Below are 15,125 nucleotides of genomic sequence, written 5' to 3'. Positions count from 1 at the left end.
AAGTCAAGGTATTAATAAAATATATTTTGCGCTAAAAATAGTTACTTTAAAAATATTTCTACATTTTTTCCATCAAAGAAAAATACGACAATTTATTTCCATTTTCATCATCTTTGTGTATTTTTACTGTAAATGTTGAGATTGCGAACATGTGTCGTTTATTTATTATGTAGTGGGCAGAAGCAATCGAGTCGGACGTGACGTCACGGAGTAATTACTTTTATACACATATGTGAAGTGTACAATCCGGTTACTTGATACGTTAGAAATAGCTCATTGAGGAAACGTTCGATTGTAATTGTTTTAAGTATTTTTACTTTGTTTGATAATGTATTTCCGAAGTAGAACTATACGGGACGTCACAGTTAATATTACAAGGTTAATTTTGAGTTTATTTTACATAAAATACATGCATTAAGTTTTATGCTTTTAATTTTTACAGAGAAGTGTAAATATAGCTTCAACTTTATTAAAGGTTAAGAGTTTAATTCAAGTCGAGATGGCCCAGTGGTTAGAACGCATGCATCGTAACCGATGATTTCGAGTTCAAACCCAGGCAAGTACCACTGAATTTGTATGTGCTTATTTTGTATTTATAATTCATCTCGTGCACCGCGGTGAAGGAAAACATCGTGAGGAAAACTGCATGTGTCTAATTTCAACGAAATTCTGTCACATGTGTATTCCACCCGCATTGGAGCAGTCTGGTGGAATATGCTCCAAACCTTCGTCCCAAAGGGAGAGGAGGCCTTAGCCCAGCAGTGGGAAGTTTACAGGCTGTTAATGTAATGTAATGTTTAATTCAAAGACAAATCATTTCGCCGCCATTTCTGATAAAAGCTGTTAGTTATAAATAATATAACTCATATCATAGAACCATTAACTATTATACTTATTTTGGTTAAATCGATCATAGTATTCAGATATATTATTTGCTACTAAGTTAAAAAAAAACCAAGTTTAATTTAATTCGTCAACTTTATTAATCTCTTGTCGTTGTTATCTTTATATTATTACTGATTTTATGAAACTATGTATGTGTGTTTCAGTTTATCCTTATATTGTTTTTATTGAACACAGTAACAATGTTGATAGGAATTATTATTTCAGCCGTACAAAGTCGTGAAAGACATAATACTAAAGACACTCAGTATATCATTAGTAATAATATAAAACTTACCAAAAACATCGATGCATCCTATCTGCCAGGTCATAGTTGGTTGGGTATTAATTTGACACATGTAACAGCCACGATCTTCAGCTCGCAGTGGTCGTATACGCAATTGCCATGTCCTCGGCGCGTCCAGGCTCACCGCATACCTCGACCCGAGGACTGCTCGTTCATGCATCGTTAAAACCGTCTGGTCCTCCGCTCGAAGCCAACCCACCTACAACATGAAATATTTTAGAGCTCATTCAGAGGACATGCTTTTGATGAAACGAGCTGACGTAAATTCTAAAATTGTCGCTTCAGTAATGAAAAACAAATATAGGGCTTCTGAAATTTTAATTATTTAATCAAGTTATTTGTGAAGACACTGAAATAGTGATGTCCTCTTAGTACTACAATTAGAGTCAATTTTCAGAGTAATGTTGATTTAAGACTATATGTTTTAAACGTCATAAGGTTCCAAGATTTTCGTTTTGTTCCATTTTACATTCAAGAAATGCATTTTATTGATAATATTTAGGTTGTGGTTTCATTTTTTTATAGAAGTCTAATATTATTATGTAATGTCAAAAATTGACTGAGGGAAGAGAATCCTACTATAAGTATCATTATCTAGTAGATTTTTATTATAGGAAATATTAATTAATGAATTTCGCTAAATTCATTTAGCGTATTTGAAATGGTTATCTTTATCAGCTTAAATAAGATAAATGCTTTTTTCCTTTTAGAACATAATATATATAAAAATAATTAAAAGACAAAGAAAGAGAAAGATAATTGTTATCCAATATGTAGATATATATATATATAAAGTATCAAATAAAATACACGCTCGTTTAATAAAAGACAGACTTATTTTTAGGTTTATAGAATTGATTTTTAGGTAAGTTCAAAAAAAGAAGGCGTGTATTTATTTTTTGTTTTATCTTTGTTATTTAAGAATCATCCATCATTTAAGGAAACGATTTGGTATATTATTTTTATGTATGTAAAGGTACTTCCTGTTATACTTCCCGTTTGGTTCTACTTCAATTTAAAAGAAAAAATACATGGAAATGATGTTTGTGGAAATATACGGAATGATTTATGGCGTCGATTCTATTTATACTCGTACATTACAAACTAGCTGAACCTGCGGCTTTACTCGCGTGAAGTTTATAAAATACATACTTTCAACTTCCGTTTTGTTGATATCTACATGGAACCTACCTGCCTCTTTTCAAGTTTGTAGGTGTTATAGTTTCTATGATTTCGTGATTAATTGCTTTTAATAATAATAATTGACAATCGCAATCTCGATGGCGAAAGAAACTTTGTAAGGCAACATGTTTCGTATAATTGTTTATACCAACCAGGCTAGGTAAGCGAGATCGAATAGGCTTCAAACCTTTTCCTCCAAAGAGATCTTCGACAGCTTACGGTACAGCTTACAATTACGCTTACGCTTCGACAGCTTGAGGTATTTCAATTATATTGATATAATGTGTAAAATATTTATAAATAAATAATTTGAAATGTCATATATCTTAAAACCAAATACATACATGTCGCATCCGATCAAGCGTACAGACACTCAACGGAACGAAAAGCGTGCCTACGGTTGTGAACTTGACTTCGGTGTAGTTCGCTGCTGCACATACGCCGCATTGGCCGAGTGAATTCACGGAACTGTCCTACCATCCCTGAAGTGCTTGAGTGTTATTCGTGTTAGTGTAATTGTGTAATTAAATATCAACTAAGTGTTCTTTGTATTCTTTTCACGATTGCTAACTGTACGCCCACACGGTGAACAATAACAGTGAAAATAAATCTGATTTTCCTCCGAAATAAATATTTTATGAAATAGGTAGGCGAACAAATGGATGAGTACATAAGAGGAAGTTTGAAAGTGGCACCAACAGCCGAGAAGTTATGTGGAAGGCGGTTATCATGATATGGGCGTGTTATGCGTAGGAATGTGGAACATATTGTGAGGAAGGTCTTGAGCATGAACGTGGATGGATATAGTGGAAGGGGACGACCAATGAAAAGATGGATGGATTGTGTGAAAGATAATATGGCTGGAAAGAATGTTACTTCTGAGATGACGTCAAATAGGGAAGTATGGAAGAAGAAGACACGCTGCGCCGACTCCAAGTAAATTGGGATAAGGGCAGGACGATCATGATGTAATGATACCTGATAGTAAGTGGTCATCATCGCCCATTTGATTTGGAATGTGTTCACTACCACCACTAACGCTGTAAGAAATTTTAATCATGCCTTATATCTCCAATGCGCCACCAACCTTGGAAACTAAGTTATTATGTCCTTTGTATCTGTAGTTACAATGACTCACTCACCCTTCAAACCGGAACACAACAATACAAAATATTGCTGCTTGGCGGCAGAATATCTGATGAATGGGTACCAACCACAAAGTAAATAATAATGATAAAGGATGTACTATAGATTAATGAATTAAGAATGAACTTTTCTCATCATTATTATCAACATACATACGTTTATATACCTAAGCATTAAAAACGTTTTTCTTTTTAATAAAATTGTCCTTTACGCCCGGAATAATAGATTTCGGACCTAATCAGAAATGTTTACTTAGGATGCTATTGGTTCATTCAAATTCATAACGATAAAAATATTATAAGGGCTGTAATAAATCTTGTTCACAAAACATTGTAGATTAGTGATGGATAGTGATAGATAGATAGTGATGTTTTTTTTTTATTTGTATGTTTAATAAAGTACGTTTTTAGGCTTAGCACCGACTCCAGACAGTTTTGTAATATATATAAAATTGAGTTAACTTTTTGTGCCTTTTGGAGTACATGAATCGATGGGCATAATATGTATAAACTTTTATTACATAGACTTGATTAAACTAAATAACATAAGTAATAATTATAGAATCAGCAGTGTAAATAAATTATAAATATGTATAAATTAGGTTTGGATATTAAACCAATTAGGAAAACCACAAAAGCAACAATATCATTAATAATTATTCTATAAATAGACACTTGTGTACCCACTAACCATCCTTCACAAATACTCTAACAGACAGACAACTGATATCTACTGACTTTTTAACGCTACCAAAGAAAAATTCGTTTTTATTGCACACGTTATTTATAACCATGACAGGTAGGTTTGACAGCTCGAAGAGGTTACATCTTATAATATATTATCATGTCAATGCAGTAGTAACTCTAAGCTTGCGTATTAAATAAAAATAAAACATTGAGGGCACTTTTTAATCGTCATAATATTCCAGTATTTCACCGACGAGAATCTGATGGCTTATATGCCTTTTCTAGGCAAAATTATACGACAAAAGTTGAACGTATTTCATTTTGTAAATTTTACTTGTAGTTTAGTTCTTAAAAAGTCAAGCAGAGTTGATTACGATTCATTACAAGTCGTTCCAAATGGCGGATTGGCTGGATGCCTACCGCGTAACAATGCACAAAAATCAAGGTGCACCTTCTCTGGTTTTCGCAACGCCTTGTGAATTTTAATACCACACACGGACCTTTGGGTAAGACCACAGCTTAAAAAATAAAGATAATCAAATGTTTATTAATATTATGTTACAAAAATAATAATATGTTCATAAAAAATAACAAGACATCATGAACGAACCCGAAATAATATTATTATTAATTTCGACAGATGAAAACATTTGCTGTTTTTGCAAATGAAACAAATTATCATACAAATTGCCATTGTTTCGATATTTTCTTAATCAATTTGTTTTCTTTTTATTTTGAAATAATTGTAAATGTATCAATTTTAAAATTTATTCTGATGAAACAAAAATTATAATGAGGCAGATGTCGTTGCTTATTTCAAAACAAAGGTGATTTTGGGAATTGTGTAAAATTTTAACACATATTTTGTTTGATATATTGCCACGTACTTTTACCCTTAATAAAATGATGCATTATTTGAATACTATTTATTCCAAAATCAGTTCAGTTGGACATTGTCATTAACGAAAATCGTAAAGTGGATTAGCTATTCTTAGATACTCTGTGGCGTAAAGTAAGCTCGTGTATACAGTCGTTGTTAGGCCGCCTTTTGTTTTCTTTTTCGCCCACTGATTTCTTTTGTTTTTTCTCCGATTAGTTGCTTTTGTCTCGAACTTCTTATTGTTTATTATGAAACCTAATTCGACACAGCGATTGAGGTCCGGGTCGAGATGAGTGACAATGTTACGCTTATTGTTTCCGAGTAATTAATTTTCTGATTGCTTTCTAGATAATTGGTTTGGTTCGTATATTATATTATGTACGTTTCTTTTTATAGAGAGTAACTAATATTGCTTTGTATAGATTTATTTTGTTGCTTCATAGCTTTTACTAAGGAGTTTATTAACATCATGACTTTCTTTGAATTGTATGTAATCGTTATCTAACACAGCCATGGCTTTATTATTAGAAGCAAAGAAAATCAATAACTTAGTTAAGATATTAACCACTGCTAATGCTATTGTATATGTGTTATTTAACATTATTAAATTTTAAATCTAAATTCTTTACTAAATTTTATAATAATAAATGTAAAACAAGTCTTGGGCCTGATAAAAACTTATAAAACAAACTAAGAGGATTTTGTATGTATTAAAATAAAATTATTTGATGAACGAGATAAAAGGTGGTAATTTTATTCCTATGACGTGAACAGCACACACAACCGTTCCTTTCAATGTTTTTCATAAACTGGTATTAAATTACATAAATGTTTGGTAAAATATCTGATGAATGGGTGATACTTACCAAAACGGGTTTGCACAAAGCCTCACTGCCAAGTAATTATTAAGGTAGAAGCTGATCTATGAATATATTGAGGTTCGAAGAACTACCCCATTATAATATTCTCATGAAGTAAATAATAAGATTAGACGAAGTAAATTATCACAAATTTAAAATTTGTTTCTTGAAACTTTAATCAATTACGACGTTCAGTATTGTACTAAAGTAACGATTTAGCGACGTCAGTAGATAAGATAATCGCTTCCCAAGGCACGAATGTATAATAGAGCCAACTTTAAAATCCCCATAATTCATTCACAGAAATATCAAATCTACGAGTTGTACAACTTTACGGTATAATAGTCCTTTGTTTTGTATAAAATGACAATTCAAAAGTACTTCAAAGATTCTTATATTATAAAATTACACAAATTAGCAATCATTGAATCCAAGAAGATAGAGTTATTAATAGGAACGTAATCTTAGTAGTTGTATTAATGGAAACTGTTACATAAAAGTATTATATCTGCTATTTAAAGGGAAGATAATATTGCGAATTTAACACGAATCAAACAGCCTAACAACCTACGTAACATATAAACACAAACAGACACGTAGTAACTCGGTGTCGATGTGGGACGCAAATGTTTGTTCCCACAAGGACAGGACCGAAGTACTGTTTACAGTAGCGGTCAAACTTCGTTTGAAACTACTGTGCCCGCGTGAAATAGTTTATTGTTTGATTTCAAATTTTGACTGGAATTTTCTAGCCTAAGTATGTGAATTTGATGTGGATGATATTTGGGCAAAAAATCTGATACAACTGGTACCTGAAATTGTAGTCTAGGTGCAACGGCTTTATCTGCATTTCGATACATGAGAGTGTAGAAGCCAAATGTAGGACAGCTACAGAGATTTTTTTTACAGAATCCTATAAGTTTTAATAAGGCTTAAACCCAGGCCACTAAACTAAAGACACTCTCTAGTGCTCTCATAGGTTATGTAATGATTATGTAATAAATCTTAAATTTAAGTGTTTTTCTAGCGAAGATGTTCCAAAATAAAACATTTGTATTAAATATGTTATATGTTTTATTAAAGATTATTAAAATATCTACAAAAATAATTCCGTTACAAAAAAAAAGTCGTTTTAAATTTAGAATTATTCATCAAGACGGAATTCCAAATCTATCTAAAAAGGATTATCTACAAAATTCAAGTGAAGTTATTTTATTTAAAATTCGTTACCATGTAATATCAAAAAAATTTAGGTCTATAAAGCTAGTATAGTACAGCACCTTTAATTCCAAATGACAATCCGTAAATATTAATTCTCGTACAGTCAAAGTTCTTTGATTCAAACCTTATTCATTATACCTCCGAAACAAACAGCTTGGTCCTTCGGAAACGTCCCTTGCCGGCTTAATTTGTTTCAGAGGTAGTCATGCGTGATGAACATGCAGACAATGCTAACTTGAGTCCACTTCGAATCACTTTAGATTCACAGATGTACCGAACAATATTTGTTTTGTTCGAGTATCTCTGAACGATATTGAATAGGTCGCCCTCGTTAGCATGTCCGGTACGTGAACCGGACAATGAATTGTGCATTATGTAAAATGAAACGATTATTCGTATAGGAAGCATTAAATAATGGATCAGATATTCGCTTATTAATGTTTATATTTAAAATCCGTTTTTTTTTTAATTATTTTGTTTAGAGCGTTATGGATAAACGATGACAGTGATTTGTGTTACGCGACATGAAAAGTACATTATGAAGTTGCTCGCTAAAACGCCCAATGAAGTGTCGCCGAAATAGACAGCATCACCTCATCTTATTTTATTACAAAGCTAAATCTATACTAATATTATAAATGTAAAAGTAACTCTGTCTGTCGCTCTTTCACTACCAAACCAATGAACCGAATTTGACGAAATTTGGTATGAAGCAAATTTGAACTCTACAACAACAACTAGTTTTGAATATTTAAATTTGAGAGTGATTGATATAGTAGTTATAACATATGAGATCATTCAGTTTCAATATATTTTCTCTTGCATAATCAAAATTCTACAGAAAAAAATTAATAAACAGTATATTTTCCGCTGCTCGAACACCTTATTTCCTTTAGAGACTGCTTGCAAAGCTTGGTGGATACTGAATTATGTGTCACAAATTCAGACGACTCGTACAAGTTACACGAGCAGGTTTCCTCAAGATTTTTTACTAATACATATATTATAACGCTATGAAGCGGCTTGAGACTTTTTTTAGTGACAAATACCTCGTGATAATGGCTTTAATATTATATTAGATTTCTAGTAGTTGTTGTTTTCCCAAAAAAAAAACTAAAAAATACTAGTTTGACAGATTGAGCCCACATCGAAGCCTCATTGCAGGTACATCTGTTCTGTCTGTTCTAGCCACGTAGTATTTATTGATCCATGCATATCTAGGTGGGTTCGGCTGGATAGTTTTGTACCGAATGTATTATTCGACCGCAAGTCAAACTAATCCATCAATAGCTTATAAAAAGCTTCTATTGCACACTTGACCTTTATTAACACTTACTCCGTGATATACATAAGTTTACTAGAGTAAAACTCTTAAAAATACAAAACGTCGGCAAAAAATACATACAAAAAGTTATATGACGTTAAAATAGATAACCATTCAACAATTTGACAGGTTGACAACCTAAACTAAAACTGATTTTCAATAACGTCCGAGCGACATGAGACATACCCTGGTTAATTATAAAATTAGTAGGTATAATACATCAAAATATTATAACGTCCATAATATCCAGAGATAAATAATTGATTTTGATCATTATGTTCTATACCACAACGACACAAATGTGAACGTGAATACACTACTGTACGACATTTAAACCAAGAATTAAATTCCAAAGATTTATAGAATATCTGTGTACTTCTGATACTAGAGGTACAGCGAACCAATGCGATGGTTTTCAATTTTGGAACGAGAGTTTTTGTCTTCTTTCTTAATTTGAATTTGGAAGCCTAAACTATAGCGTGGAACCAAAAAAGCGTAACAGGCCTCATATTTAACGTTTTCAGATTCGTCATCATAATACCTAAAGTAACTTGAATAGTTCTTATACTTCAAATATATATTATGTACTAGTTGTCAACCGCGGCTTCGCTCGCGTTTTAGGAGTTGGTCGTGGTGATTACCATAAATAGCCTATGTCGTTCCTTGAAGTTCAAACTAGCTTCACATCAAATTTCATCGAAATCGGCACAGTAGTTTGGCCGTGAAAAAGCAACAGACAGAAAGACGGAGTTACTTTCGGATTTATAATATTATTATAGATTAAGAACACAAGCTTAGAAATAACTTTGTACATGAATGTAAATAGTATTTCGTAATATTTTTTTTACAAAATTTCAACTAAGCCGACATATTTCCGAAATAGATAGCGCTCCTCAAAAAAGGTGGAATGTCAATTTGAAAGCAATATTCTTTTAAAAGATATCCGAGGCAGTTTGAACGGTAGCGCACATAAAACTTTTACGATAGGGAAAATACATTTTCTTTAAAGCACATTTGGTATCCAGTGAATTGTTTGATTTAAGTTCTTACGAAATTTAAAACGAATAGGCAGGCTGTCAAACGGGCCACCTGATCTTAAGTAGTCACCACCTGAAGATGACATCGTAAGAAATATTAATCCGTAGTAATAAACATCTTTGGTAACCTGTTTAGAGGTAGAATATTTGATGACTATATGGTATCTACGCAAGGCTTGTTCAAAGCTCTTCCACAAAGTATAAAGTTACTTAAAAAGTATAATGTCACAATGCAATAATGGCTTATAACTTCACAGGAGTAATGTAATCCATACTATTACACGAATATTACACGAAAAGTAAGGCTTGAACCGCTAAACTTAATTCTGAAATAGTTTAAGTACCAGCGCACATAAGTTAGTTTTTTTTACAAAAGTCATACGTCAAGGGTATGAAATGAAGGGAGAATACTTGTATGGGGAATGTGTTTCTTGGTGGTAGGGCTTTGTGCAAGCTTATCAGATATTCTACCGCCAAACAACAGTACTCAGTATTGTTGTGTTCCAGTTTGAAGGGTAAGTGAGCCAGTGTAACTACAGGCACAAAGGACATGACATCTTAGTTCCCAGGGTTGGTGGCACTGGCTATACAAGGAATGGTAAATATTTCTTAAAGCGACAATGTCTATGGCGGTGGTGACCAATTACCATCAGGTGGTCTATATGCCCGGCCGCCAACATAAACCATGAAAAAAAGGTACGGGGGTAAAATTGGGGGTGAAAGTTTTTCTGCCATAAATATCTTGCTAGTTAAGCCACGGGTTCGGCTAGCTATTATATAAATATAAAATCTATTAATAAATTCGAAGTCTCATTCAAAACTTAATAAATAAACTTACGTAATATCTAATAATATTATTAATGAAATATAAATGTTATTTTTTCTGCTATAATACATAATGAAAGGTTAATCGTTGAATAATCCAAGTCAAAAATAAATATTTAATTTAGAAATAGGATTATTTGAGTCAGTACAAATTACATAAATTATATATAGAATAAAAATATATCTACCATTAACGTATTACATTTAATAATAAATATAGATTAAGCATTGTGTTAATAAGCATAAGAGCTGACATGGCCCAGTGGTTAGAACGCGTACATCTACCAAGATTATAATCTACCAGTATTTACAATAAAGTAAATACATGTTTTGATATATATTCTTCTTCTTGGTGATTATATTAGTACGCATTATGTACGCATTATGTATAAAATTAACCACTAAGTAAACAATTTTATCCAGATGGCCCAATGGTTAGAACGCGTGCATCTTAACCGATGATTTCGGGTTCAAACCCAGACAAGCACCACTGAATTTTCATGTGCTTAATTTGTGTTTATAATTCATCTCGTGCTCGGAGGTCAAGGAAAACATCGTGATTTTTAAGGCATTATCTGCCTCGCAACAACCACTCTGTGAAACCAGCTTTCGCCGGCGGTTTTTCCGAACCGATACGACTTGGGAACCTTCAAGAAAAGAGCATATTTATTTCTTAAAGGCCGGCAACGCACCTGTAACCCCTCTGGTGTTGCAGATGTCCATGGGCGGTGGTAATCACTTTCCATCAGGTGAGCCTCCTGCCCGTTTGCCCCCTATAACATAAAAAAAACCTGCGTGTGTCTAATTTCGACGAAATTCTGCCACATGTGTATTCCACCAGCCCGCATTGGAGCAGCGTGGTAGAATATGCTCTAAACCTTCTCCTCAAAGGGAGAGGACGCCTTAGCCCAGCAGAGGGAACTTTACAGGCTGTTAATGTATGTTAATGAATTGTGTTTACTTTAATATATTTTATGTGTTTTCAACAAAAATTACAAAACTGCTCTTAAATATTATGATTACATTATAAGAACCGTTTTCAAGATTATATGACCCAAAAAAAAAAGGAAAATTAATAACGTTAAAAAGTCTTTTATGGGATAAACTATTCCGCGTTTAGTCGTATAAGTGTTTCACGAAAGTGCTTTATTTTCAAGAGTTTGTTGTATACGTCTTACAATCTTATCTGATGTAAATTATGTAATCTTTTTTTTTATCTCAGATAGCGTTATCTGATAGCGATTATCATTGCACGAAGGAATTGCATTGTTTTATAAAAAAATAAAAAACAGAAAACTAATTGTGATATTTTTAAAGAGGTTTAAATTAAAACATACCAGCTTGCACAACGTGATCATCGTTTGTATAAATATTTAAAAAATAAATAAAAATAAACATTGTGATTTTCGGTAGAATTTTAAATATAATATGTGACGTTGAATGCCATTTCGGTTCAGATTGCTTTTACATGTTTAAACGCGTCTCTGTTGGAGTCTTCATTGTGGCAATTAGTCGTTTAAGCTGTCAGATACGATATATATATTTAAAAATAGCGATTTTAATATAATATTCTCGTATCATTTTACTAAGGACGATTCATTTAGCTTTGCATTTGTTACATAAAAATACTCTTTTGATTGCTTGTAAATAAAAATTTTCTCACTATCTACCAATTTAAAATATTTGTTATAATAAACTATACTTATATTATAAATGTGAAAGTAAATCTGTCTGGCGGTCTGTCTGTTGCAAGGAAGGATATAGAACAACTATTTTTAATTCCTAATACTTGACAACTGATCCCTAAAGTGACGCCGCGGGCAACAACTAGTCTTTTTAAATGAATTATTACAGAAACACAAAATTTCTGTATTTATAATTGGTTTCCGCCCGCGTTTTTGTTTAACTATGGTGCGTCGTTCTAGTGTCCAGTCGCTTCTGTACCCCTGCAAACGTGCAAGAAATATTTAAAGATAATTGTTGATATTGTGAGTAGTTAGGACTTGAAATCGTAACAATCACATTTATAATGGTCGTTAGGAAGTTAGGGTTTTGTACAAAAACGTACAAATAAAATTTGGTATTGTACATTGTTTTGATAGCGGAACTAAAAGTTTTTGTGAAATTTCAGTTCCAATCGTTTTTGTATGACTGGCTTAAAATTCAGTTGCCTTTTTATATTTAATCCACACGTACTGGCAGGTGAAGTTTTTGTTATTAGTTATATATCACTAGGCAAATGGGATATTGACCAAAAGACTAACTTATAAAAAAACACTTTTAATGACAAAAAGAGTTAAAAAAACATTTAAAGAAAAAAACTGTTTAAATAAAATCTCAAGTAAAATTCAATAAAAGTTCATAAAAAAAAAAACAACATCTCGTATTTAATCAACCAAACGGAAAGTAATGGAAAATTTCGAAATAAAATACAATTTTCCATATGGGCTTAAAAACGACGGTGCTTTGAGCTAACAAATATTTAAAAAAAAATCAAATAAATTGATAACCTCCTTCCTGTCAATAAATCCGTAGTTACAATGTTCTTAATAGCAAAAACTTAATAGCAGCCTTAAGACTGACTGCCTGACAGACACAAGTTTTTCGTCCCATTTGATATTAAGAAACATTTTTTATGGGCTTGACACGTTCGTTTAAGCTGTCTACTGGTCTAGTAGAATGTATAGCACACCTTTTGATTGATGGACACAAGAATTAACGACATGTTGTTTTAAATCATGTCTTGTTACTTTCCATGGAACTGTTTATTATTACTTAGATTTTTCGAAAAAATCTGGTAAATTGATTTTCACAATTTAATTTGTCAAATAAGAATTTCTATCTTATCAGGAATACTTACTACCAGTTGAAACCAGTTTCGCCTAATGTTTTTTCTAATATTGAAAAACTCTCAAGTAAAACATTATTAATTAGGCAAATACAAAGAAATATTTTTACATGGTTAACTTAATTATCAGACTATCGTTAGACAATTTTAATAAAGAATAAATAACTTTAACTAACTTTATGTTTTCCAAGGTTTGTGACAGCACAGCCTAGAACCGCCTCTCTGCCTAGGAAGAAAGTGTGGTTGCCAATAGGTCTCTCAAATGCTGGTTCTTCTGAGAACTTCTTTGTTGTAGTTTGAGAATCTGAAACAATTTATTATATTTAATTTTTTCACGTCATCTAGAGAATAGATAAACACATAATATCATGATGAAATAAAATAAAAAGAGAAGCAAGGTATCTCCCCCGGCTAAGTAAAATTTAATTTTCATGTGCTTAATTTTTGTATATAATAATAATAATTCTGCTCGGCGGTAAATATCAGACACAGTGAAAAATGTTGCATGTGTGAAATGGAATTTTGTCACATGTGTCCACCACCTCGTAGCTGGAATAAGCTCAATCTTCTCCTCGGAAAAAAGGCCGTACAGCAAAGGGACATTAACGCTGACTCCAGATCAAAATTAATATTATTAATAGCTGAACAACTGATTCAGTTTGTGAAAAAATCTTCAAAAAATAGCATACTACCATAAACACCATACCCACATTTAAAAATTTACCACTTTATAGGGTAAAAAAAGTATCCTTTATTCGTCTTCAAGGTCAAGCTTCGTACCAAATTTCATCAACATTATATACAAACAACATGATATAATATTATTAAAGATTTTAAAATAATAATACGATATAAAACTGTATGTGGTATTTTATTTTATTTGACGACATATATGTAGACAGTGGTCTTCCTTATGGTAAGTGGTTAACACTGACAGTCACAACTGGCTCTGAAGACATTAATCAAAGTACAAAGTTGTTTCCTATGCATGTAATACAATACTCACTATATTGAGGCTCACTGACCCTTAATACCAGAACACACCAATGCAAATTGTTTTTGATAAACGAAAGAGTAATTCATGAGGGAAAGGAAGACCTATCATAAATTGAAATATATAGTATTCCGGTGACATTTATTTAAGCCACTACTGTACATTAATGTCAATATTTTAATAAAACAAAATAAATCTCGTTGCATGATCGAAAGTAAGAAGGAAGCCTTAAAAAGTTTACCTTTTATTTAGACGAGTCTGAAAACATTTTTGATTTACATAGGTGATGTAGCTCGGAAAGCTTTTCTTGAAAATGAATGTCGAAATGCGAATTTTTGTTAGATTAAAGAAGATATTTGAAAATGGAATGAATTTGTATATTTTAATTTTGTACGTTTCTGCATATTGAGTTCCATAAGTGTATTACGGGTTGCAAAATATATAAATAAATACATATAAAATTTTTGGGTTAGTCCTTGTTGAAGTATAACATTTAATCATAAAGGTATATGTTTGTATGTATATTTAAATAATAATTAATAAATATATGTTATAACTGACGACAATTTAGAAATTCTTTAAACATGGCTAAGATATTGATCACAGGTTCATATTGGAGTCATGAAAATGTTTTGATAAAAATATATCTATGAGTTCCATTTAGTTTTTATCACAAAATTAAAATAAACTTTACTGAATCGTCATTTAAAAAAACTATATTAAGTGAAGCTACCACCGGTTCGGAATCTAGTAGTTAAACTATACGAGTCACTAATAACTTGTTAATTTTCTTCAAATAATAAATGACAAAGATTAATATCAATAAAAGCATTATTTCGCTTAAAAACAATTTATTCTTGAATTTTTTATTGGACAAATTTCGTAGGAAATCACCGCAATATCAAGACCTATTGTGGTTTAGTCAAGTAAAAC

General features: G+C 31.9%; 1 protein-coding gene across 1 annotated transcript in view; it reads right to left on the bottom strand.

Annotated features, from left to right (window-relative positions):
* The window catches only part of LOC125067790 (lachesin-like), an 86,974-nt gene that overhangs the window by 53,084 nt on the left and 18,765 nt on the right, over nt 1-15,125 (bottom strand). Inside the window, exons 3-4 of the mRNA XM_047676556.1 lie at nt 13,375-13,502; nt 1,181-1,388 (exon numbers count right to left, since the gene is read on the bottom strand). Of these exons, the coding sequence (XP_047532512.1) occupies nt 1,181-1,388; nt 13,375-13,502 (336 nt within the window). The remainder of the gene's footprint in view (nt 1-1,180; nt 1,389-13,374; nt 13,503-15,125) is intronic.

This window comes from Vanessa atalanta, chromosome 12 (assembly GCF_905147765.1).
Source record: "Vanessa atalanta chromosome 12, ilVanAtal1.2, whole genome shotgun sequence".
NCBI lineage: Eukaryota > Metazoa > Arthropoda > Insecta > Lepidoptera > Nymphalidae > Vanessa > Vanessa atalanta.
This window is presented reverse-complemented; position numbering and strand designations above follow the sequence as displayed.